The 25,163-nt window shown below is 55.3% G+C and overlaps 6 protein-coding genes across 6 annotated transcripts; 4 read left to right on the top strand and 2 right to left on the bottom strand.

The window, feature by feature from the left end:
- Nucleotides 1-88: 88 nt before the first annotated feature.
- GGS23DRAFT_592146 (Clp1-domain-containing protein) lies at nt 89-1,607 on the top strand (the record flags this gene model as incomplete). The annotated part of the gene is made up of 3 exons (XM_051517844.1): nt 89-124; nt 184-1,261; nt 1,321-1,607. 3 exons carry the CDS (start codon nt 89-91, stop codon nt 1,605-1,607), a joined length of 1,401 nt encoding a protein of 466 aa, XP_051377081.1.
- Nucleotides 1,608-3,642: 2,035 nt separating this feature from the next.
- Nucleotides 3,643-5,068, bottom strand: GGS23DRAFT_24832 (uncharacterized protein). Its single transcript, XM_051512236.1, has 3 exons — nt 4,874-5,068; nt 4,545-4,637; nt 3,643-4,486 (listed from the first exon to the last, which is right to left on the bottom strand). The coding sequence occupies exons 1-3, from the start codon at nt 4,937-4,939 to the stop codon at nt 3,914-3,916; spliced, it is 732 nt and encodes a 243-aa protein (XP_051377080.1). The 5' UTR covers nt 4,940-5,068; the 3' UTR covers nt 3,643-3,913.
- Nucleotides 5,069-5,538: 470 nt separating this feature from the next.
- Nucleotides 5,539-7,787, top strand: GGS23DRAFT_545097 (putative isomerase YbhE). Its single transcript, XM_051514960.1, has 4 exons — nt 5,539-6,390; nt 6,549-7,014; nt 7,105-7,212; nt 7,386-7,787. The coding sequence occupies exons 1-4, from the start codon at nt 5,819-5,821 to the stop codon at nt 7,623-7,625; spliced, it is 1,386 nt and encodes a 461-aa protein (XP_051377079.1). The 5' UTR covers nt 5,539-5,818; the 3' UTR covers nt 7,626-7,787.
- A 7,353-nt stretch (nt 7,788-15,140) lies between these two features.
- On the top strand, nt 15,141-18,082 carry GGS23DRAFT_24711 (uncharacterized protein). Its single transcript, XM_051512229.1, has 3 exons — nt 15,141-15,966; nt 16,029-17,494; nt 17,615-18,082. The coding sequence occupies exons 1-3, from the start codon at nt 15,598-15,600 to the stop codon at nt 17,874-17,876; spliced, it is 2,097 nt and encodes a 698-aa protein (XP_051377078.1). The 5' UTR covers nt 15,141-15,597; the 3' UTR covers nt 17,877-18,082.
- GGS23DRAFT_24688 (uncharacterized protein) lies at nt 17,743-18,708 on the top strand. Its single transcript, XM_051512223.1, has one exon. It carries the CDS (start codon nt 17,987-17,989, stop codon nt 18,551-18,553), a length of 567 nt encoding a protein of 188 aa, XP_051377077.1. The 5' UTR covers nt 17,743-17,986; the 3' UTR covers nt 18,554-18,708.
- A 4,670-nt stretch (nt 18,709-23,378) lies between these two features.
- On the bottom strand, nt 23,379-24,850 carry GGS23DRAFT_24696 (uncharacterized protein). The gene has a single exon (XM_051512226.1). It carries the CDS (start codon nt 24,752-24,754, stop codon nt 23,549-23,551), a length of 1,206 nt encoding a protein of 401 aa, XP_051377076.1. The 5' UTR covers nt 24,755-24,850; the 3' UTR covers nt 23,379-23,548.
- Nucleotides 24,851-25,163: the final 313 nt, after the last annotated feature.

The raw sequence follows: 25,163 nt of genomic DNA, 5'->3' as shown, positions 1-25,163 counted from the left end.
CACGTTTCTTGATAATTCAACATCTTCCAATTCTTCCCACATTCTCATCAGCTTCCTCTCCCCCGTGGTGGATGTAGTCGACGCGAAGATGTCGATACCGGGATTAGGCCAGATCCCGCCGACAGTTCGTGGCCTCGTCTCCCCCGTCGCTCGTCGGGATCCCGTCGCTAACCAGGTTCCCAGCAGGCTCTCCCGACCGCAGCCACCTCGTCGACCGCCTCGCCCACCCGGACACAGACTCTCGAGCCCTTCTGGGAGTACCGCTTCGAGGTTCCGCACGGCTCAACCCTCGACATCAAGCTGGTTTCCGGCACCGCTGAGAGGGACGGCACCGAACTTGGCCCCAACATACCTTACACGTTTACGGCAACCAAGTCCAAGATCAACACTTGGCATGGCTGTACGCTCGAGATATCCTCCCCCACCGGGAATTACGATGCCTATACCTCGGAGCCGACGGCAGACGAGACCCCGATGGTCAGCTACCTAAATCTACATTTCAAGCTCGAGGCCCTGCGCGCCGCAGCCGAGAGGACGGGAGAGATGGGGCCGCGAGTTTTGGTTGTCGGTCCACCCAACGCCGGCAAGACGAGCTTGGTGAAGATGCTTACGGGATGGGCCACGCGTATGGGCCGCCAGCCTCTCGTGGTCAACACGGATTGCCGCGAAGGGATGCTCGCTCTGCCGGGGTCGCTGAGCGCTGCCGTATTCGCCACTATTATCGACGTTACAACGGACTGGGGCACGACGCCGAGTAGCGGGCCAAGCGCCATACCTGTTAAGCTCCCGCTCGCATACCATTACGGCCTCGGGCAGGTAGAAGATAACCCGCGGCTTTTCAAGAGGTTGCTGAGTAGGTTAGCTGTAACGGCTACCTCGCGTCTCTCCGAGGACCCGGACGTGAAGGCGTCAGGGATGTTGATAGACACGGGCGGGGTCAATGTTTCAAAAGGAAGCCATGACTATCTATCACACATAGTTGCCGAATTCTCCGTCAACATCGTGCTCGTTATCGGCTCTGAACGTCTAAGCAGTGAGATGTTGAAGAAATTTACCGGGCAAAAAACCAGTCTCGGCGAATCCATTACCGTAGTTAGCTTGGACAAATCCGGCGGCGTCGTGGAGAGGGACCAGTCATTTTTGCAGCAAGCACGAGAGGCTACGATTAAGGAGTACTTCTTCGGCAGCACTGTGCTTACATTGAGCCCCTTCACCCAGCAACTCGACTTCGCGGCTCTATCGATATGGAGGGTGAGCGAAGGTATGGACGACCCTAGCCAGGAGCTGAACACCTAACAATACGCTAACGAACGTTCCTAGGGTCGATGTCAGCGGCACCCGAGGACGATATATACAGTGACGCGATGATTGAGAAAGTCGAGCCGTCGCTCATGATGCAAAATTGCATCCTGGCAGTTCTATACGCATCGATTCATGACCCGGCAGACACCATCCGCGATTCAAACGTAATGGGTTACGCATACGTCGCAGACGTCGATGAGAAGCGGAGGAAGCTGAAGATCCTGGCACCTGTTAATGCCCGGTTAGGAGACAGACCTCTACTCTGGGGGAGCTGGCCGGAACCGATGGTCAGCTTGCTAGGCTAAGTTTATCCAAGTAACCGACAGGGAGAAGGAGGGATGAACGAAATTCTAGGTAGCATTGTCTTCATTCGGGCTCCAGTGCGCAATATAGGGACACCTCGGCAGCCTTTTTAGCTTCCCCGAGCACGCCGGCCGTCCTTCACTTGGTTCCGAGCTTAAGTACGGTCCAAATCTAACTACAGAAGGACAACGACTGTGTTCAAGAAGTTGGAAAACTCTAAAAGGCGACGGCAATGACAATGCGGATGTTTGGCTACGAGAGAGGTCTAGACCTCCAGGAGTCTGCCCTGGACGCCCAGACATCCAGATTCGTGGATGGGGAAGAAATGTTGGACCAAGGAGGGCCTGCTACAAATATATACACACATATATATAGCGAGGCATTACAGCGAGGCATCACTCAAGGAGCTGGGAACCCGATGAGGAGGCCGATATGAGTGGTTCTCTACCGCGTAGAGCACCATTTGTGGTAACCACACCCGCTCGGCCAAGGACGGGGTATTCGATAGACTAGCGAACGGCCTGTCAGGGCGAGATCTGTATTCGAGGAGGGAACACGGCCACTCAATTACCTCGTATGATGGCACATAGTATGCCAGGCATGGGGATAGGGAGGCACATCTAGACCAAGCTCGATCGTGGTCAACCCTTGGCATCATGTAAATGAAAACTGTCCCATTTGCTAGTGCTTAATCGTGTCTGATGACGCTTATTTAACTCTAGGAAACTATAAATCTAGATCCCCCTCGACTAGTAGGGGAAGGGAACCGTGTCGTCGATGGCTACCAGGACACGACACCTAGACATAGTTTGGAAACCGGCCTTGGTCTACGTAGACCGAGTCGACCTAATTTAAAGTGTCCGGTAGTAGTCCGGAGAAGGCGGCTCTAGGAAAGCTATCGATGACATTTACGATGGCTATTCTGGCTTCACAGTCGCCTCGTATATTGGTTTCTTGTTGAGCCCAGAGCTCGGGTGAGGTACGGACTTCCCCTGCCTTGGGAAGGATCGCTATTCCGGCACATGTATCGTTGCCAGTTGAATGGGGATGGTTTGCGACAAACAGCTCATTCGAGACAAGAAGGGAAATATCCTTTAATACCCGTTTCGTGTACGTGGTGGGGAGTTGCAGAGCTCTGTCTAGCTGGCCTCGACATCCCCGTATTGTTGGCTACGATACTATACTTAGGAAGGATAGGATAGGGGCCATTGGAACATCTTCATATAGCATGAATGTGTATTAACTCGGCGGTAGACGAGCGGCGTCTAAGCTCTTAATCCCTCCCGCCATCGGCTATGAACTACAACCGCTGCTATATTTACTGGCCACCATCGCATACCGCGGACGGGGTGGTGCCGTATTAGCAACACCAACTTTGAAGCGGGCACGTAGCGTAAAAGGCTCTCTCGGCTGTTGCAATCATAACCATCATCCGATAAGAGTGCTATTGATATTGGCATGCCATTATGGGCGCTTTATCATCAGCGGTGGCCAGGAGGCGAGGTGACGCCACTAATCTACCTGATTCGGTATTTGGCATATTGCGTGTATGTACGCAGGTCCCATCCTCGCGGTATGAAGCCCGTCCCGCAAGAGCCCAAATTGATTTCCCACGACGCCACCCACACCCTCCTCCCCCACCGACGGGCCGCCTCCTCGCCCCGGGCCGGACGGAATATTGCAGATCCAGAATTCGGAAAGAACAAAACGGGACAGAGAGGGAGGAAGGGTTAGGGGGAGAGAGGGAGAGGGGTACTTGTTGTCTAGCGAGGAGAGGAAAGGGAGGAGAGACGCAAGATAGGTACAGACACGGACATAGACGCAAATGATGATAGAATCCAAGGATTCCGCGAATCTCGAGACCGGGCCGTCGCAGAGCGCGTAGGATCGAGGGGTAGGCGAAGAGAAGGATTCGCGCCTGGAACGGAAGCCCGGCCGTGCGGGAGCATCTCTTGGCTGGGCGATCCTCATTCTTGTGCCTTCTCCAGCTTCTCCTCCTTCTCCTCCTCCCTCCCCCACACCCCCCCCTCCCCCTCCGACCCAAATTTCCCGCCCCACGGTCGCGGCCGGCTCGGGACGTCGTTCCTAGAAGCTCTGGGCAGTCCCTTGACCTGGCGCCGCCTGGGAGGCGAGCGGGTAAGCGGGCGCGCCTAGGAGCTTTTTGCCCGGCGCGGCGCAGAGGCGAGCCACGGTAGCTGGGGCTGCCTGACCGTGGAGGGTACGTAGGCACGGTCCAGGATCTACATCGTCATCGTCGTCATCGTCGTCGTCGGCGGCCGAGATTCCCGCCGACTCAGACGCTGCCTGGTCATCGCCCGCGGCTTACCCTGGGCTCTGCGTGCTCGACGCTACCCATGGTGCGAGCGCGAGCCCAGTGGAGGCGCTGCCCTGGAGGCGCTGCCCGGGAGCCGGCGCGGGATCGAGGGGGGAGAAGGGTCTTGCCTTCTGGGGTTCGCGTGGGATTTTCCCCAGCGCCGTTGGACCGCCCGCTCTGAGAGAGAGAGATGGGGGCCGGCGGGAAAATAACACGGTCTCGCGTGCCACGCCAGAGGGAAGAAGAGGCATGCGTGGATACGTGCTGCGGGCGTGTGCTCATTGGGACATCTGGCTCGTACCTGCGAGTAACGAGGAACATTCCCGACTTGATTCGGCCCCGTGAGCTGCGCAGCACATAACCCTTCTCGTCCAGAGGCTTCCCGGTTGGGGTGATGAGACAAAGACAAGGGCCCCGTTCCCGTCTCCCAGTACGACGGCGGGGTTGCAATTGTGACCTATGTCGACTTTCTTGCAGTAGTAGCCTCTTCCTCTCTCCCCTCCCCCTTGGGGTATTTTCCTCGCTAGGGCGTCGTAGGGTAGGTATATCTACTTGCTGGTCTAACACCTTACTTGCTTCAGACGCTGTCCGGGCGGTAGAGCAGAGAAATTCTGGTGATACCTACACCTGTGATAACGGACAGCGTCCTACCAAGCCAGGCGACTTGATGGCGCCAGCGCTGACCGAACGCTGGAGCTTCATGCGACGTGATTCGAGGCTTCGCCGTTACATTCAATTAATGGGACAGCTCAAGTGATCTCCGCACTCGGGACTTGGCGATGCGGCACGATTAATTGTCATTCAGGGGGACATGGCACCCTCTCTGGCCCCCAGGTCGACGAATAGTGGTGGACTTATTCGGTTGCTCACCGGCCCGGATGGACGACATAGCGAACGGGAAATATTACTCCCACCGCTGGGGGCAAAAAAAAGAAGAAAAAAGTCTATACTCACAGTACATGCAAGGATTTGCCTTGTCTGCCTCAACGGCGAAGGGCCGATTATAATCCGAGTTCCCATCAGTCGCCAACCTGGTTTAGGAACTGCCTGCCATCCTCTACACGATGACCTCGTTAAGGCAGAGCGTCATGCTAGTACATAGTGTGGGTCAAGTTGAGAGACGAGAAGGGCGTCGATGATGGGGTAGCCCTCTAACCGGCACCCCGGCACGAAGGGAAAAAAGAATACAAAACGGGCATCCCCTGTCTGTACGTAGAGAAACTCTTAGAGGTCAGATCGGCTCACTCGCTCTCTAAGACACGCACACACACGCGCTCACTAACATCGCATCCGTGCCGTGTCTTCTCCACCCTTTTCCTCCGCATTGCAACGCCATCTCCCGTGTACCACCAGCCTAGATTCTACTCCAACCTCCCTCTTCTTCGCAGCTGTCGTTTTCATTGGGGGGTTGCGGCTCGGGGAGTCCGCTGTGCTGCTCGTGCTATGCTTGTCTCTTCCTCTTTCCTCTGTCTCTCTTCCTCTGCTCTGGTGTATGTGCGGTCTCTCTCTCTCTCTGTCTCTCTGTCTGTGCCTCATACTATTCTCTCTCTCGTGCCCTCCCCTCCCTCCACTTTCTTCGGCCCATGGTCCACCATCCCTGCAGCAGACTAAAAGCCGTTAAACCCTGGAACCAGGGCACCTTCGCAAGAGGGACCGATCCTCTTTCGATAGGCAGCGCTTGTCTCTCCCAGCACACACACCCTTGCTTGCTAACTCGGCCGGCAACCCCCTTTCCTTCCGGATTTCGATGCAGTACCGGACCAGGGTGCCGCGCAGGGTCCCTCCGGATAAACCCAACACAGCAGGAGGGGACAGGGGTCCGCTGACGATGGTGGACTCCCAGTTGAGGTCAGCACATGGGGCATACTTCCGGCGGATGAGAAGGGAGCCCTTTTCGTGATGGCGAATCCTGGGCGTGTCGCGAAGGCTCGCGGAGGCGTTGGCTTAATAGTCGGCGCTGGGTTGTTTTTTCTCCTCGTCTCCCTCCCTCTCCTCGCTCGTCAGTTGACTCAGTTCTACCCGCCGATCAACGACTCGAAGCGTCCAACCATGTGGAAAGGTGTCGTCGCCCCCGCAGCAGGGCTGCTGCTCTCGTCCCTGGGATTAGCTGGTTCGGCATCGGCTACCCTCCTTTACGCCTCCTCGTACGCTGGCACGGTGACAACTCTCAGTCTAACCCTGCCCGACGGCGAGTCCAACGTCGCCGCCACCAACGCCGCGGGTGCTACCCTCAAGGCCGTCTCCAGCTCGACCGAGTGTGGGCCGAACCCGTCCTGGCTCGCGCTGGATTACTCCAAATCGTTCCTCTACTGCCTCGACGAGGGCTGGGCCGGCCCGTACGGGGGCGTGTACACATTCTCTGCCCCCGATGAAGGGTCCTTGTCTCTGCTGAACAAGCTCGATCTGATCCAAGGACCGGTCAGCATCGCTCAATACGGCGTGGAAGGGCACGGCCTTGCCATCGCACAGTAGTAAGCTAACCCTCGTCGACCCTCGCCCGACCCGGCGATTATTTTTGGTGACATGGCTGGTCCAGACCTCGGCTTGGCGCCTGTTCGCCTCGCCTCGTCAAATCGCCAGGACAGACCTTTTCTTTTTCTTTTCTGCAGTGTCTAACCAATCCGCATAGTTCTGGCTCAGCTGTCAGCGCCGTCAACGCTGGCTCCGAAGGCGAACTATCCTTGGTGTTCAACGAGACATATGCTCTCGCCGGGCCTGGGACCAACCCTTCTCGACAGGAGGCGCCGCACCCACATCAGGCCATCTTGGACCCCACCTCCTCCTATGTTCTCGTCCCAGACTTGGGTGCCGACCTCGTTCGCATCTACCGGGCCAATGCCAAGACCCTTCAGCTGACGCCTATCGCGCCTCTGGCTGTAACTCCCGGGTCGGGTCCGAGGCACGGCGTGTTCACGGTTGCCAGGAGGAAGACGTATTTCTACCTGGTTTCCGAGCTGACCAACACCATTACGGGCTACGAGGTCATCTATCAAAGAAACAAGACCCTCGGCTTCAACGAGCTATTTACTATCTCTACGCACGGTGACGACAGCGAACTACCTTCGGGTACGGGTGCTGCCGAAATTGCCATCTCGGTAAGTTGAAACTGTATATACCCAGGATTCTGAGCCTTTGGGGCTCCGGCTCCTCCTCGAACACAACCTGCTGACGCGACTACCGTATAGCCCGACGACAGGTTCTTGATTGTGTCCTCTCGCTGGGAGAACTCGTTCAACATCCCGAACTTCGACTCATCCAATAGCACTGAGATACCCTCGGACCCTATTATTACTGTAAGTACATTTTCTAGCTGACTAGCCTGCTCTTTTCCGCCTTCGGGATGCTCGCCTTCCGAGCTTGGGGCTTACGATGGGGACGGGGAACCCGACGACCGAGACCTGTCTTAAACCTCTCTCCCTCCTTACATCTCTTTTTTGTGTAGCCGCTAACCCGGAGTGCGCCACAGTTCTCGATCAACCGCGGCACCGGGGCCCTGGCCAAGGTTCAGGAATTCGCGGCTGGCGGCCGCGGCCCGCGACACTTTTCGCTCAACGCGGCTGGCGACTTAGCAGCGGTGGCGCTCCAGGCGGATGGCCGCGTCGTTGTCATCGCACGCGACGTCGAGACGGGCGAGTTCCAGGATTATGTGGCCCATGCGAGCGTCGAGGGCGAGGTGAACGCGGTGATCTTCCGCGAGGAGTTCTAAGTAGTATAACCCAGGGTAGCATAGCTATGTACAAGGCGGCCCTGGCCCCTGGCCGCACGAGCGTATGCGGCACATGCAAGCAGGCAGAGAGTCTAGACTCAGCAACTCGTAAATATATATAGACAGAGTCATCCGATAGAGTATTGAGTTCTATGCTACAATAGTCCGGCACTCACGCAACCCCCCTGCCCTGTGAATATACGTAGTGGCCACGTTCGTTTTCACATGAGGAGAAGGAGGTAGTAGTCGGTAGTAACAGCGGCATCGTCGCGTCCAAAGGAGGCAAAATCAGACGAAGGCCCCATGCTATGTCTCATCTGACCATGTCACCCAAGCAGAGAGGTCTAGGAACCTCTCCAAGCACGAATCCGCCTTAATATACTCAGAGCCTCAACATACACTAGCTTATGACAACGCAGACGTGTCACAGCTACCCCTTTCTCTTCCCCGCCCCCCTCATCGCCCGCTGTAAGGTTGGCCGCAAAATTTTTTTCTCTTTGGGCTAATATATGACTGGGAGTCATGTCAGCCTACCAACAGGGCCAGGGGCAGGGGTGTCCTCGAGGGAAGCGTGGAGGCAGACGAGGGTGGAAAGACGACGACCAGGTGTGAGTACGGAAGGTCAATATATGAAGTTGCCACCGACGAACGAGGTTATTCGGGGAGAGGGGGCGAGGGCTGCCTGAAGCCGGGGGGCGACAAAAATAGCAACGCTCTTAACCCCAGCGAAAAGCTTCGTCGCCCGGGATTACTTACATACGGACACACATACATACATACCTATCGTAAGTATTTACCGGGCGCGACCCTAGCTGGGCGAGAGATCGCGCAGACGGTAGGTCGCCAGCGAGCCAGCCAGCCACCCTCCTCCTCCTCCTTTTCATCACCTGCGGAGGAGGGCTGCCCACGTTACGTGCCTACAATACCCGGTATGGAAGGGGGAGGTTAATATGTCTTGCGTGACGAGGCACCGCCGATCTGAGGGCGGCGCCGTCCCAGTTCCCAGCCTAGCACAGATCGTGCGGGTTACCGCGGTCCTGAGTGGTCGTCGACGACCTACTTACATACGCACATGCCTCCCTGCCTACATACACGACATGCCATGCCTACATATCCAGAGCCTTGGCGCGTCGGGAGGCCACGGAGAACCCGCCGCGCGAAGTGAAGAGGACCCCGTGGACTGTGACCCCCTCCCTCGCTGCGTGCGGATATTACATACGTATAGGTATACATGTCGACGAGGGCGGACAAGTCGTGCAAGGTGTACAGCAGGTTGTACCACCGGGCGATATACCTGTTTCCTTGAAGAGATACCTAGCTATCTATCACTATCAGCCTAGCCAGGGGCGGCGAAGGGGATAGGATCAGGATAAGTAGTAGTACTGGCGGTGGTAGAGGAGGAGGGGCAGGAGCAGAAGGAGGAAAATCTCGCTTATGAGATGATCAACGACCAACTGTTACGCTCGCGTTTCCCATCGCATCCCCGCATACCTGCCCACGTCGCGGGTGATCTACCTGAGCATAGCAAGGGCCCGGCTCGCAATGTAGCTCTGCAAGGGCTGGCAACATACCCAGTCACGGGTCAGAGGGGGTGGAGGGGAAAGGATGCCCGTATACTTTGCCGCGCTCTCGGTAAGCCGGTGCCATGAAAAGCTCGAGGTGTACACATGCACGTAGGTGCGTATGTTGGCTCGCTGTTACGTACATCTACACACCACGCACATGTGTAACCTACCTTCCTGGTATATAGGTACGCAGGTAGATGCTATGCACATGTGTGCCCAGAGAGATAAAATAATTGGAATGTGGAGAGCAGGGGAGAGAGGGCAGAAGCGGCGGGAGGAGGCTTCTACTTCGATAGGAACGGGATGGACGGCATACCATATCGGGCCGCAGGAGGGACAAGCAGAGCCGAGAAGCTCGTCGTACGCTCATATGGACGAGCCTCAAAAAAAAGGAGAGAGGGAGAGAGGGAGGGAGAAAGAAAGAAAGAGAGAGAAGAGGACGAGCTCTTTACGTAACCAGCTCGCCAGTCTAGACCTCTGCGACGGCCAGTGTAAGTCGGTCGGTCTGGGCCAGAGAGAATGGGTTGAACCGTCGAGCACGCCGACGTTGCACTCGTCAAGCGAGGAGCAGTTTAGTCACGCTTCTGCAGCGCGCAGGCAGTTCTCCACGCGTTTCTCAAGCATGCACGATGGGAAGTTTTCCCTCCTTCGGTTTCCTATTCGAGAATTCCAGCGGAGCGAGAAGAAGAGGCAGAAGAGCGTGTGTGTGTGCGCGTGCTTGGGATCCCCTTACCGGCTTGCCCAGCCGCGTTGCTGGTATTAAACTTGGTGTGTGCCTACCCAGTTATCTGCTGCGATCGTCCAGCAAATTCTCCTTCCGCACCAGGAACCTGAGACGGGATCTCGTCCTCGCAGCTGGTTGGGCGAGCCGAAGGAGTTTCCTCCATGGTACCACGCTTGTAGGCCAGGGCAGTGCAGGTCAGGAGAGGTAGGAAGGGAGGAGGAGATGAGAGGGGGAGGGGGGAGGGAGGAGGGTTCCGATCTAGGCTATCTAGACTCCAAGTTTCCACGCCTACGTATGTCGATGCGCGCGCGCACTGAGTCACATAATACAGTCGGTATAGGTATACGTGCGCGAGCGAATACTACTGCGTCCAACCGAGCGTCCCCATGCTTCCGACCTCTGTAGCCATCTACAGCCCACACATGCGGGGTCTGGGGAAAGTAGCAAGCGAGGGCGAGCAGGAAGTGCATCATAGACGCGCGGGAGATCTAGCCCAGCCGATCTTGAAAGAGGATGGATGGTAGGCATACCGTACAATGCTCGCCTCCCCATCACCCCCCTTTTTCTCCCCTATATACAGGATATCTGCAGTGAAATAGGCGTGACGACGAAACGTTGTGTAGTGGGTATGTGTATGAGAATACATCTAGTTATAATGCGCATTCGGCTTACGAGTTCAGCTCCTTGGTGCCTCTTTTTGGGGTGTTTGGAGCTACTGTGCTTGAGTTATGCGGGTTTTTATTGTCGTGTACCTCGGTGTTTTGCCCGTGTGCTCGATGAGCCCTACGGAGTAGCTCCGACCGACCGGGCTGATTCAGTAAATAGACTTGAAATGAAGAGGGGGAGCATGAACTTGTACCAAACGTGGACGCCAATGCTGTTACGGCAAGCTGGTGGCCGTCTCGTAGGAGTTAGCGAAGTGAGACTGCCGGTAGTAGGTTAGCTGCTGGCTTGGCATTATGTATTGAGGTTGGTTCAGTCGAAAAAGGAAGAGGAGGGCCTATATAACGGTGGGCATATATGTGTGTACAACTATAGCTGAGCCCGGGCTACGGTAGGAATAGCGAAGCTTTTTCTTTTTTTTTTAAAAAAAAAAAAGGAGACGGACAAGCCTTGATTAAATCTCCTGAGACGTTGGGGTAGATTTATTCTTGGCTCGTGACCTAAAAATGACCCTAACCGGGGCGTCGTTGTTGGGCCAGTATACGATCCCGTCGACTCCGGCTCATACTTAAGTGATATCTTAATATCACCCTAGGTAGACAGTAAGTAGCGGAGGCTCGGTTGTGGCTAGTTGTCTTTTCCCGGCGGTCTCTGCAAGGGTATTCAACTTTCTTAACTCCCTATATGCTGGAAACGACGGCTTGTAGGCCATCCTCTCGTGCTTTAACTATGTATGTGGGACACCTACCTATGACTTCGAGCGCCGGGGTCATTGGTAACTCCAAGAGGATGACAACACCAACACGCGGCAATCAGGCGGCGCATTGTTAAGGCTGGCAACACTAAAGCATCCAGATCTTCTCCCTCTTTTCGGTACTCGGGATAGGCCGTCAGCCGGCCAGTGTTTGAGAAATAAGGCCCCAATCCCCCCCAGTAGACCCTCACGATCTGCAGTCGACTCCGGACGATGCTAAACCCAATCCGAACTTATGAACGATGATTAAGTGTAAGGGTATATGGCTTCTCCTCTCCGGCGATGAGCCTGCGGCTTGAGGTGAGATGGAAGGGTGCCACGTTTTCATGGCTGCCACTCAGTATTCGGCCCGTTGAAAGGCTCTGGTCATGCAAGCCACCATCAACATCAACAGCCGACGAAGCACTCGCTCGCTCAGCCGGCGACTTATTTATTAGTACTACCCGCACATATACACCGGCACCCCAAGCCTTGGTGGAATGTAGGATAGGTAGGTAGATAACTGGGGGCGCGGGAAGGCAATGATAGCGCGGGAGCGAGGGCGGGTAGCATATAATATGATGAGCGATAAGTTTCAGGTTGATCAATGGCTCGTGCTGGTAGAATCTGGTCTCATTTCGCACGCCTTCCAGAATACTGCTAGATCGTCACGTCCACCGTAGTAATCTGCGGTCTGCCTGAGCGGCGCGGTCCACTGTTTAGATGAACCCGTGGAATCCGTGCCATGTAGGCCAAAACAGGTAATCATAACCATTCGTTTTCGTCGCGGCCAGCCTTGTTTGTATCTTGCCGGTTTTTGGCACCATGGAGGGGGTGGGGGAGGGATTACTTGGTAGCGAGATGCGATCGTCTCGTCTCCTGCGCTAATGGGGAGGATGGTAGCAAATATGTGAGTGTAGTAGAAAGTCGGCCCAAATGGGACGAAGAGGGAAGAATCAAGACCTTCAAGAAAGGCAGGTCAGGGCGCTGCACGAGTAGATGTTAGCTCATAATCTTGTATATTGATGTTGTAGAAGCGTTGCGGCAAGGAGGTTCTCGTGATTCGAGCGAGGACGATAAAGGCAAATCGATTCGACTCGCTAAACGGCCTCCAAGGCTCCTCTTTCGGCTTGCTATATACAGATTGGGGCATCGTTCATGCCCGCCGAGCGCAAGTCGCGAGTTCGTGCACTAGATTGTTTTGGCCACAGAGCACGAGGATCTATGATTGGCGCCATGAGGGATGAGAAGGTAGGCCTGATCATTTCGGAGGCAGACTCGTCCGTCCGTGTAGGATCACGAGACTCATATATGAAGGTCGTATAGCACAATATAGGTAGCGTGGTGAAGGATAGCGACATGCGCTGCGTCCTCTTCTCCTCACGAACTTGTCTGAGCCTCCCACGAGGTAGCCAAGCTTTCTTCGCGGGGGTGGGAGAGGGTAGTGATATCGCCGCCTCTATATCTTGTTAGTCCTACAGGATTCGACAAGAGAATGCCACGAGAAAACGGCTGCTTCAGTGCGATCCCGTTGGATAGATGCGTAGGTACTTCCTACCAAGGGTCTGAACCTGAGGAGAAACAGCATATTGACGTATGTACCTACACTATAGGCTCATAGCTGTGCCTACATTAGGTACCTATCCGCCTACGCAGTACATACTTAGGTATGTGTGAGCGATAGGTATCGTTGACAAGGCTCCCGTGACTTGGCCGTCAATGCCTGCCCATGTGCCGCACCTTGGTTGAAGATGCATGGGGTCGGCAAGGGTTGCCTGGGCCTACTAATGTAACTCGCAACGCCTTATCTGGGAGGCTGGGGTAACCCTCTTCACAGTACGGGCAAATTCGATACATAGACAGGTAGGTATATCGGTTGAGAAGTTACGGCACTACCTAGTCGTTGCAGGGAGTAAGATCAGTCAGCTGGAGAATGCCTACCTACCTACCTTCCAGGTAGTAGGCAGTAATAATAACAATAATAATACCTACGTAGCAAGTTACGTGGGCGACGGACCCCACGGACACCACACCACCATCACCACTTACCTACCTGACGTCTGCTTAGCTTGTTCGACATACCAGAGGGGGAGGAGGAGTGGCTGGCTAGCTTCGGGAACACGAGTGCGCATAACCCGTCGACCTGGGGCGGTTATAGGAAATTACTTGCCCATCCTGTCGGTGCGTTGATCCCGTCTGCGTAGAAGGCTTCGAACCCGCTCTAGCCTCTTCTGATCGAGCCTTTACGGAATCGGCTTGTGTGCTTTGTTTCCTCGACATTAAGGATATTGCGGCAAAGCGGTACGTCCCCTAACAACGCACCCAAGGGGCGTCATAGGGCTACATAGTCGATAGGAGGCGAAACCCCCAATATCCTATACCAATACGACCCGCCCGTAATTGTAGAGGTAAGTACACACAAGCCTCTCCTCTCTTGTACATAATAGTCCCAGTGGCGTGTAGACTGGTGGAGCTCGGGAGCCGTTATGGAGACGTGCTTCTCAGAGCCCCCTGTTCATCACCCGAGAACGAGCTGTGGGGGCAACAGAACTCTCTAATTCATGGCCAAATTGCTATCGAGGATCCGGCCTCGACCGCGGAAATTTTCGTACCCCTTCTCACCCGTGCCCTTGCCACGCCCACGATACCTCAGATTCTATCTGTAGGTAATAAGTCTATGAATCTATTCTGCATACAAAAATGCTCTCTCGTCGTCTATATAGCATGTATGTATGTGCATGAATAACATACTAGTACACGCAAGTATGTAGGTATAGTACCGATGTACTCTCGTCTTCGTCTTCATTGACACCACGCAGCATGCCTATATGTATGTAATCTTTACCTATCCACACCTACAGGCGTATACTACGTAGCTAGGTAGTTGGTATATGTGTATGTAGGTATATGTATGATATACCTCCATACACGTGCATACACACGATAGTCTACACATGCTGCCATTATCTCCGAGATATTTCTCCTCTCCCGTAGTGGTCTCTGGGAGTTGCACCTATTCGGCAGTAGGCAGAGTACAACATAACAGTAGATATAAGCGTGCTCAAGGGTGGTAGGTGGATCGCCTCAAAGCTGTTCCCGTCCGCCCAGTCATCCCATCTCTGCGTAGTACGGGTCTTGGGCCGGCCATGGCATCAGCTTGGCTAACGTACTACTGGACTAGTTCGTACGAGAGTCCCTAGAAGCAGAGACTTGAAAAGGTGCTTATTCGCAATACGCCAGTAATACCTACTGATCCCTCCCATGCTACACCACACATCCACCGCAACCCCCTCGTCGATTGGAGGTATCAGACCAGACCTCGGTCAGCAGTCGAGCCTGCAGCAGTACTCACACTCCACCTCGTTGCCTCTGCTAAGTCTCTACGTCGGCCTCTACCCGACCCGTACATAATAGCCTTCTCGAAGCACGGTGCCGATGTAGGCATGTATATACTATAATAACGCATAATACCCACAAACAGGGCTTCTCTTGCTTGCTCTTAGCGTACAACAGCAATGCCTGTCAGCTGCATCACCGTCAGTGCCCGTTCACGCGGAAGTCTGTGACGGTTGTTTAGTGTAGGTACCTACGCATAGTTAGTTACTTACATGGTGCCCTGAGCGATCCGGCCGGGTTGTGGAGGTGTGCTAAGTGCACGATACAGTGCTGTACCGCGAGGTTCCAGAAGATGGGCTCCAATCAAGGGGGAGCAACAAGCCCGGATGGTTGCTCCCCCCTGTCTTGCTGCTACGTGCTATCGTATGCTGCACTTGCTTTAGTGCCTCTTGACGACACCGCGCCTAAGCCGTGACGGGAAGCAATTTTCTGGGGTTTTTGGTGGTTCAGTCTACGTACACATGTATGTATTAACCCCCCCCAGGAGAGTTGCTAGGATGAGGCTTTACTAGGGGGCTCAACGGTTCTGTGCCGCTTCTGCAGGTGTGTGCTGCCGAGTGTGGAGGAGAGACACCACCGTCGAAATCCCCTAGAGGTTTTTTTTTTCCCGCGGCTTTCCGTCTTAAAATACGATCAGCTCGCTGCGGTGCCTTGCAGACCCAGTGATCCCCTCTCGCCATTTTTGTCCCGATACTCGCCCCTGTGCGGTGTACTGGGCAAATAATTCCCTGCCGAAGCCGTATATGTATAGCCGTCCCGGCCACGGTTCGCACACAGCACGGTTTAATACATACCGAGAACATCATAGCGTGTCTCGACCTGGTAGTTAAATAAGGCGGCTCGTCGCCTTCTCTCTAGGGCAGAGGTGCCGACAACCTGCTGGCTCAGAAGATGTCGCCTTCATCGACGGGCGACTCGCCCCTCTCCGCCGGAGCGTCGAGTAGTTCGGGGCGGCCTTTTCCCCTGCCGTCGCGGGACACATTCTCAATCGAGATTCCGTCGCCGCAGCTCAGCGCGGCCACGAACGGTTCCGTGCTAAAGTCGCCGACGGGTGCCAAAGCTCAGCGCACCACGAGTTTCAGTCGGGAAGGGATATTAGGGTCGGCACAGAAGGCTCGGAATCTTTCGCAGACGTCCGAAGCCCGCTCCGAACAAACCAATGGGATGCAGAAAGCGCCGAGCGACGAGGGCGTGAATCCGTTAAAGAGGCGGAACACGGACGTGACTATCGACTACCCGCGGAGGAGAGCTACGATCGCGGTAGGTTGGAGAGTGAACGGGACGCATCCGCGGTTGATGCTGATCAGAATAACATTGTGTAGTGCGAGGTCTGCCGCTCCCGAAAGTCGAGATGCGACGGCACGAAACCCAAGTGCAAGCTCTGCACCGAGCTTGGAGCCGAGTGCATATACCGGGAACCCGGGATCAAGCTTGACGCGGGCGACAAGCTGATTCTCGAGCGACTCAGCCGTATCGAGAGCCTCCTCCAGATCAACCTAGCCAACGGCCATCCCAACACCCTACAGATCGCGCACGACTCGCCGCCTATAAGCAACGGAACCGCCCTGAGCGGCGACAACGTCATGCTTCAGAATTCCTCCGGCAACTACGTTTCTATCATACCGAGTGGCGGCCTGGGGACGTGGACGAGCCATCCCCAGGGGACTAACATCTCGACAATGCCCAAGGTCCACACGAACGCGGCGCTGCACCTGCTCCAGTGGCCGCTGATCCGAGACCTGATCGCGCGGCCGTACGACCCGCAGATCATTCTACAGCTGGAGATGGCACGCGAGCCGCTTCACTCCTTGGCCAAGACCCCGTGCGTCGATCTATCTAACACGAACGCCTACATCGAGGCGTACTTCGAGCGCGTGAACGTGTGGTACGCCTGCGTCAACCCCTACACCTGGCGGAGCCACTACCGCACCGCGCTGTCGACCGGGTTTCGCGAGGGTCCCGAGAGCTGCATCGTGCTGCTCGTGCTAGCACTAGGACAAGCGAGCCTACGGGGCAGCATATCCAGGATCGTGCCTCAGGAGGACCCCCCGGGCCTGCAGTACTTCACAGCGGCGTGGTCACTGTTGCCAGGCATGATGACGGCTAATAGCGTCCTGGCCGCCCAGTGCCACCTACTGGCTGCTGCCTACCTCTTCTACCTGGTGCGACCGCTGGAGGCCTGGAACCTGCTGTGCACGGTGAGCAGTAAGCTGCAGCTCCTGCTCATGACGCCGACGCGCGTGCCCGAGGACCAGCGAGAACTCTTGGAGCGGATCTACTGGAACGCGCTCCTGTTCGAGAGCGACCTGCTCGCGGAGCTGGACCTACCTCACTCGGGCGTCGTGCAGTTCGAAGAGAACGTCGGGCTCCCCGGCGGCTTTCAGGGCGAGGAGTCGGAAGCGGTGGGCCGAGACGACCTGTGGTATTTCTTGGCGGAAATCGCCCTGAGGAGGCTCCTCAACCGCGTCAGCCAGCTCATCTACTCCAAGGACTCGATGGCGTCGACGACCAGCCTCGAGCCCGTCGTCGCCGAGCTCGACTTCCAGCTCACGCAATGGTACGAGAGCCTCCCGCTGCCGCTCCAATTCCCCTTCACCCGCTCGACCCTGCAGGATCCGGTGCAGACGGTTCTGCGGCTTCGGTTCTTTGCCTGCCGAACCATCATCTACCGTCCCTACATCTTGGCGGTGCTCGACAACGAACAGGCCGTACTGGACCCCTCGGTCCGGGAGAGCTGCCACAAATGCCTCGAAGCCTCAATACGGCAATTGGAGCATATATCTGCACAGTAAGTGGAATTGTCCCGTCGTCATTGGCCAATGTCTCTCTAGCCTCATCCTGTCCCTATTCCCGGCTCTTCAGAAGATCCTCCCCGCCCCTCCCTCTCAATCTAACGATTTGGCCGCAGTCACGCCGGCCACATGCCGTACCTGTGGCAGGGCGCCCTCTCCATCGTCTCGCAGACGCTGCTCGTCATGGGGGCTACCATGTCGCCCTCGCTGTCTAATATCCTGTTGACGCTCGTCCCTCACCGCGACGTCATCGACCAGATCATCAACGACGTGATCATGGACATCGAGCGCATGGCCATCCTCGCGCCCAGCCTGACCCTGGCCGCCGAGATCATCAAGGAGGCCGAGGTGCGGCGGCGCACGTTCCTAAACGGCTGACGCGTGCCGCCGCCGCCGAGCCAAAGGCGACAACACGCAAACGCACAAAGCGCCCTGCTCAACTAACTCACAATACCTTGTCGACGAAATCCATCCCCCCCCCCCCCCACATGTCCTCCCTGCCACCCCGGTCCGACTTATTTCATGGGCGTATCGCCGATCGGATTCTCCTTCCTCGGCACCCGAAACAGGGACTGCTCGCTCGCTCCCTCATCCTCTTAACTCCTCTCACTTACCGTCGCCACCACTGCGGCCATAACCCGTACGCCTGCATGGGGTTGCCACTTTTGTTTTTCTCTTCTACCATGCCGTGTCTACCCGCTGCCTGGGCCGCCCCGTCTCGCGTATCTGGGAACGGGGGCGATAGTGGCTCGCAGAGGCATGCCATCCAGCGTTCTCGGCTGTGCTTAAATGCCCCGTCTACATCACACGAAGGTCTTCTCCCGGAGGTGCACGCTGCGATACGACCCTCGTTTTGGTGCGAGAGGGGGCGGGGTGACGTGCGAGAGAGTGAGAAAGACAGGCGAGGGCAGAGAGGTAGACGAAGAAGGTTACGACAGCCAAGGGCGTGCGACTCTCTGTCGGGTCCTCATCATCTCTTCCCCCCCCCCCCCCCTTTTCAGCCTTGTCGGGTCTCTAGGGATCAGGTCCCTTCGTGGCTGATTTCTTCTGGGTGATTGACCCTTCCTCCTCCTCCTCCTCCCAGGGACGAGCTCGTTCGGAAGCGGCCCCCAAGGACGACCGGCCAGCGTGGCTCAGTCACGCTCTCCGGCCGCGCTGGAATAATCTGGGGTTGCATTCTGGGGGTGAACTGGCTAGGCGTGGTTGGCGGGGGAAAAGTCTTGGTCTGGGGGGAGGGGACGGCTAGGCTTCGCGGCCCGGTTCCCGACAAACCCTAGTCGACGTGCTCTCCCTCGTTACTACTGCTATTACTACTGCTGCTCCTACTGCCGCTGTTACTGCTGAGTGCGAAGAGGGGGGGGAGGAATGGGAGTTGGTTACTTGACGACAGCTGCTACCACCACTACCAAGTCTTTTTTCCTGTTTAGCGGCTCGAAACAGCATCATCTACTGCTACCTACTGGAGTTTTTCTATACGTTGCATCACTGCCTACTACTCGCTTGCGTGCCAGGGGGCGCACGCGGTTATTCACACACATGCGCATACATACATACCCATCTTTCCTGCGCCGCTACCTCTGCCTCTCTCCATCCCCACCATGGAAGACTTACCCGACATCCTGAACGCCGGATAGGATCATACGCAGGCCGGGCGAATGCCATGGCTACGGGAGACAAGCCAGCCGGCTGGCCTAGGCGACCCATAGAGAGGACCCTGTGGTCCCATACACTGTTATATGTCTACTTTTGTTTCGAAACGTGGTTCGTTGGCTGGCTGTCTCCTCTCTGGTTACCATCAAAATGTACTATCTCTCTGGGGAACGTCCAGGAAGGGTATGATGCAGTGCTAGGGTTTTTTTTTCTTTTTCACTATTACCCGGCGCTCTTGGCGTTTTGAAGCGCTCTGCACATGGCAGACCAGTATACTACCTATCTACATCGCTATCATCGTGGTTGAATCCCAGGGGTCTTGGGGAGTTTTACGTTGGGGAAGACGACAGAATACAGACTACCTAACCCAACCTACCTATCCTATGCTACCGCAAGATTGACTCGCACCTGAGCGCGGGGATTTTACGAGAAAAATGACAAAATACCTGCTTCCTATTGTTTTTAATGAGTTAGGACAATTCGCGTCGCTGATTATATGTCTATGTATCTCTATATATACCCAGTCGGCTCTTTTCGACGTAGCTAACCCACCTTCAATAACACGAACACTTCTATATTTACACACCTTCGTATACTCTTATCCCGCTTCGTGCTGTTTTTGAGGGGCCCGCCTCGGGATTTTCGATCCTATCGCGGGACCATCGTCATTTTGCAGGCCCTCGAAAGACGTGCCTAAGCGAGATAGATATATTGTGGTATAAATGACTTCATCGTCTGGGTCCGTCATGTATGTGCTTCCGGGAGTTGAGCCACCTCTCCAGGAGGCAGCAGTGAAGCACTGCCGCTCACCGCCCACATACCTGCCTACCGTACTTTGCTGCTAATAGGCTCACTCCTCTCGCTTAAGTCCACGAGGGCTCGAACCGAGAAGGAATCTGTCATGCTAAAAATGACATGCGACACAGAACAGCACACCGCAGCGCAGCGGCCTGAGGTCCCAATCCTACGAGACGCAGAGGACATTGCGGGGTCTCCGCATTGTCATATAACGGCCTCCCTCCTAGAGGGCAGAGGATAGAGGACGGTTGCAGGGCATGTAAGCGTGCTCTTTGGCCCCCTCTTGGCCCCTTCCTCTTCCTGCCTCCCGCCCTCCTTTTCCGTAGTCCCTCCCTTGGATTCCTCTTCGCGTGGATTCTCCTTCGCGTGGTGGGTTGACGTGGTAAGTAGTCTATATTGCCCAGCCGCGGTACTTGATGCCGGCGCTCCCGGGGGCAGGAAACTCCTGTGCGCTTCCCTACTTAGCCTCGATGCCTTCCGGAGGGAAATCCATCGGTTCGTAGACGTGTGGGTTCGCTGGACTAGCCGGACGAGACCGCCCCGCAGGGGTCGGACTAGGGGGCCGCTCAGCGTATCCACGGTGGCGGCGCGGGAACGTGGTAAGTAGGTAGGTGAAATCGGGTTGCGGTGACTTGTCAAAGACCCGCTTGGTGAGTGTGACGGATGTGAAAACGCCCACCGGCACCCTTACTCCGAAGTCGAGCACAGGTTCGCGTGTTGAATCTCTGGGGCTGATTAAAATCTAGCTCTCACTGGCTGACTCGACAATTCGGCTCGCATACAGCCGCGAACCGGCGCAGCCACGAGATCAGGTCTGTCATTTCGTTCATCTTGGATGATCCAACTCTGAGCCTATGATGAGAGTAACGGCATTATATAATTAGAAACACGAAATGAGGACGGCCATATAAGGGGTCAAAATTGAGGCCGGGCTCGCCATTCGGGTTGTTGTTATGGGGACTTGTCGTGTGCAGTGGACAGCGACACTCGCGTTTATATCGATGGGGGGTAACCTCAAGCTCATCATACTCTCCGTATTCTATTATTAGGCGCACAGAATCGATGATGCGCATGCATGGCTCCGGGTAAGATCAGATCTCAGGGACGAAGCCATGACACACACACACACACACACACACACACACACACACACTGGCACACTGGTCACTCCAGGTACAGATTCGCTTATGAGAGGCCGGCTAACTAGCTAGCTAACAAGTATAAGCTGAGATTCCGGAGTAACTTTGAACGGAATAGGTGAGTCGCTATCACATTCGCGAGCGCGACTACACTTAAAATGTTCGCTTTCTGGCATGTGTACCACCATTTTGAGTGCCAGCACACGTTATAATTGATATTACCAACTCCCTACTGAAATAAGGAGGTAAATGTGTACGGGTGATGGCTGTGGTGGGTTGTTTAGGGGGGTAGGTGCTGATAACCATGACCGTTATGAGGTGTCGAAGTAATGCAAAGGTATCTTGTCCTCCCCATGAGTAAACAATATATCAAACTCCTGCGCCATCTTCGCCAACTCATCTGGATTAAGTAATGACATCTGCGCGTTATATGAGAGCTTGATATGCTTAGATGATAGTGTTTGACGTGGAATCTGTGCATTAACTTTTTCATTAGGAACGTTGAGATTAGGAGTGTGTCTTGGTGGTTCCGAAAACTCCCAGATGATACCATTGATAATATGGCTTCGTTGGACCCGTCGTGCCGTGGTACTATTCTAACCTTCTATGGAGCCGGCACGACTTGTTCGCCATCAACACGACGAGGTCTAGGGGTTTCGACTTCGGAGATACGCGAGATCTCGATTGTTGACTCCTAAAGGTATCTTGATGCGGATATGGTAGATAGCCACTTAGCCGGTCCCATCTGTCTCGTGAACCATTTGTGGTCGCACAGTCTGAACTGCAGAGATGTCAAAGTATCGGATCGCAAAAGGTAAAAGGGGTGTCCAGTTGACATTGCCGCGAGTCGTCTGGGAGTCTGGGTCAATTGAAATAACTACCTGTAGGTTCCAAAGTCCCACCCAGGCACGACATACTTCGAGATCCTAGGGGAGTATGTTACCTACTCTATTTACCCTCTGGAGGTGTTGAAAGCACCACCCAGCGTGTGAAGAATACACAAGGAGTTTCTCCTCGCGTGAGATATAAAATCGGGTATATCTCACTTGGTTACGACAAGGTGGCCGGAAACGTAGCGCCCTTTTCGCGAGGCCCACCCTCGTCAACAGGACCTTTGCGGCTATATTCGTGACATTCGAGGCAAAACAGGACTGGGGTATGTCTAGCTTATAAACGTCGAGTATCTTGAGACCCATGGTATAGAGTCTGTTCACGTAGCCTGAGAGCCTGGGGACTCCTCTGGCGGTTATGTGAACGCAGCGCGAAATACCATCCTGTCGCCATCACCGAGATCATCCTATGCTAGGTAGTCGAAGTCGTGTAACATTCGGGAGATTAGATCATCGTCAGGCCGAGACGACCATTGTCCCACAAACGGGGCTTCGATGAACGTACTACACGCAATAGTCTTGACGAGTACGCGGAGCTTGGGAGTCGATAAGGGGTCGAATCAAAAGCGCCATATTTCCTAGGCCACATCGTCGATAGACATCGGTATTGCGATAACCGAGAAGCCGGAAAGCGAAGGGATGAGGAAAGAATATGACGGTGGCGTACGGGGCCTTACTCGCATGACAACAAAGCGCTTTGGATACTAGGCACGGGCGATAGAGCGTCTTTCTCGTTTCCGAATATACCACTAGGAATTATATATCTTCGATACTGGAGGCATACTTAGCATACACAGCAAAATAGCGGAGAAGCTCTTGAATGAGCTTGACGGGTAATAAGAGTAACCGGGAGCCGGAAATGCGCCCTTGCCCCGTTTCTGCCGTTAGAAAGTGAAACGAAGAAGGCCACCGTGAATAACGATGTATGTAGGTGTTTTACCCGACTTGAGGGAAGATTCGGAGAACAAGAACCGGAGGTGCCGGGGTTGGGGCGGATGCGGGAAGAGAGAAGGGTACAATTTCACAACGAAACCTTCTAGGCTCATCCACTCATGCTAGACGATGAAACTAGAGATGTTCCTAGGGCAGCGGCCCTTGATTCTAACTGTGTATTCTGCTACGCGACTACCACGCGAGTGTATCGCTATCGAGAGCAACCACATCCACCGAGGCTCGAGTTGTCGCACGAAAGTCGGGAATGTTGGCTGAAGGGAGTCGCCATAGGCAGGTAAGTAGGCAGGTGTTGGCGCAAGCAAGGAGCGATCGCAGCGACCGGGTCTGGCAAGCCCATGTCTTCTTCGTCTTCGTCTAAATTTTGCTGTCACATATCGCCTTCAGCGAACTCGAACTCGGTACGGATGTGAGGGTTTGCATATAGGCCCTTATGAGCTGGGAGGTATTGTCATTCTGTGCGCGCTGTGAACTTGCTTTGCGAAAGAACTCCAGCCGGAAGACCGCCTAGGTAGTCAAATCCAACATGCCATAGGCCAATCCACCGGAGTATTCTGCATCGTGTCGCATCCCCGACACCCTCGAATAAGCGACGGGCCCGTGTTCCAGCAAGGTCGGCACATCAAGACGGGCCTGGATAGGCGTTTTGAGTGGAGTCTCCGGTTTGCCGCCTCAGGAACAGTCTTCTGAGCCCGCTAGTAGACTTGGGGCTCTTGGGGCTTTTGAGATTCGAGGTGTCATCCGCTGCGGGTATTCTGTAGGCGGCTTGCGAAGGCGAGATGGGCTGATCGTTCGTGGGGGAGGTTGCCAGCGATTCGTTGGTCCGCTTGTTCTCCGCCCCCTGCCGCCGCCTTGCTCTTGGTTCCCGTGGCCGCTGTGGTTCGAGGAATTCGGGTAGCCGGAACTCGAAGCCATTTTCGACGAACCCACGAACCGGATACGGCTCTTGGGATGGTGATAACGGCTGATCCTCCCAACTCCGACTCCCGTTCTTCCCCCCACTCGTTTCTGCTACGCTCTCCTCCGTCTCCCTTCCCTCCGTTCTAGGGTCGGCTCGTTCTTCGTCGCCGCAGACCACGACATACCACCGGATGCTCTCGCTTCGTTGCAGCTGATCGCGGAGTTGCTCGAACCAGCCCGCCTTCTTGCTACCGAACGTGTTCACCTTGAGGCCCGACTCGTCGCTGGGGCCGCTCATAGGCTTGTAGCGTTCCGTCTTGGTACGCTCCTCGTAGCGACCAATTTCCTCCGCCACCGAGACGGACGTGTCTATTCGTACTACGTAGTCTGCCACGTACGCCCACGGTCCGCTCACGACCGACAGGTCGGATGGGTCGAATTCCTCGACAAATTTCACCACCGACCAATCATTGAAGGGTACATCGTTGCCGGGCGACGACGGCGCCAAGGACGAAGGTATAGAGGTGGTCGTATCGCGATTTTCGGTCGCGAAAAGCCGACCCAAGGAATTGCTGCGCTTTCGCGGCCTGTCACGATGGTTATTCCCGGGTCTGCTATTACCGTACCGATCATTCTTTTCTTCGTGCTCGTAGCCCTCGTGGGATGGGTAATACCGTTGGGTGTGCGCACGATCGCTGTTCGCGTAAACGGCACCGTGAACGCGACTAGGCGAGGGGCTCGGGTTGTGTGCCGGACGGGTGCTGGGTGGTAGGAAGTCGAACAGCTCGTAGAACTGATCAAGGAGGGCGATGGAGCTTCGACGCGCTACGATCCATTCCGGAGCCGCGTCATCGACGTTCCGGAGGACGACAAAATAACGGATGCTTCGGCGATGCCAGCGGAAGCCGTGGCAGAGGTATGTCGGCATTATGTGACGGAGAGGTTCTAATTTAGTATGGATCGAGCAATAGGCGGGTAATACTCTATCTACTACGTAGCATAGCTACTTGCTGCCTATGTAGTAGTGCTCGCGCAACAGGCCCGAAGCCGCTGGCCACCCGGTATCCTGGATGGTGGGGAGAGAGCAAGGGAACAACAGGGGGGGGTGTAGTGGTGTAGATGGAGACGTCCGAGGGTGGGATGCTCGCAACGACTACGAGCTCGATGCCCATGTCCTTCGGGCCTGCCCTATCAGAAAGGGGGTTTAACGTAGGGACAAGCTGTCGCAACCACGTCTTGTTAATTCGCAAGGAATATCAGCTCCGAGATTTAATTCGATCAATGGGCAATAAGGGCCGCTACCACGAGTGTCGGAACTGCGGCCTTGAAGTAGGGGG

Source organism: Durotheca rogersii (assembly GCF_024521655.1).
Source record: "Durotheca rogersii strain YMJ 92031201 chromosome Unknown GGS23scaffold_1, whole genome shotgun sequence".
NCBI classification, from domain to species: domain Eukaryota; kingdom Fungi; phylum Ascomycota; class Sordariomycetes; order Xylariales; family Xylariaceae; genus Durotheca; species Durotheca rogersii.
The sequence above is the reverse complement of the archived record's forward strand: the minus strand, read 5'-3'. Positions and strand labels throughout refer to the sequence as shown.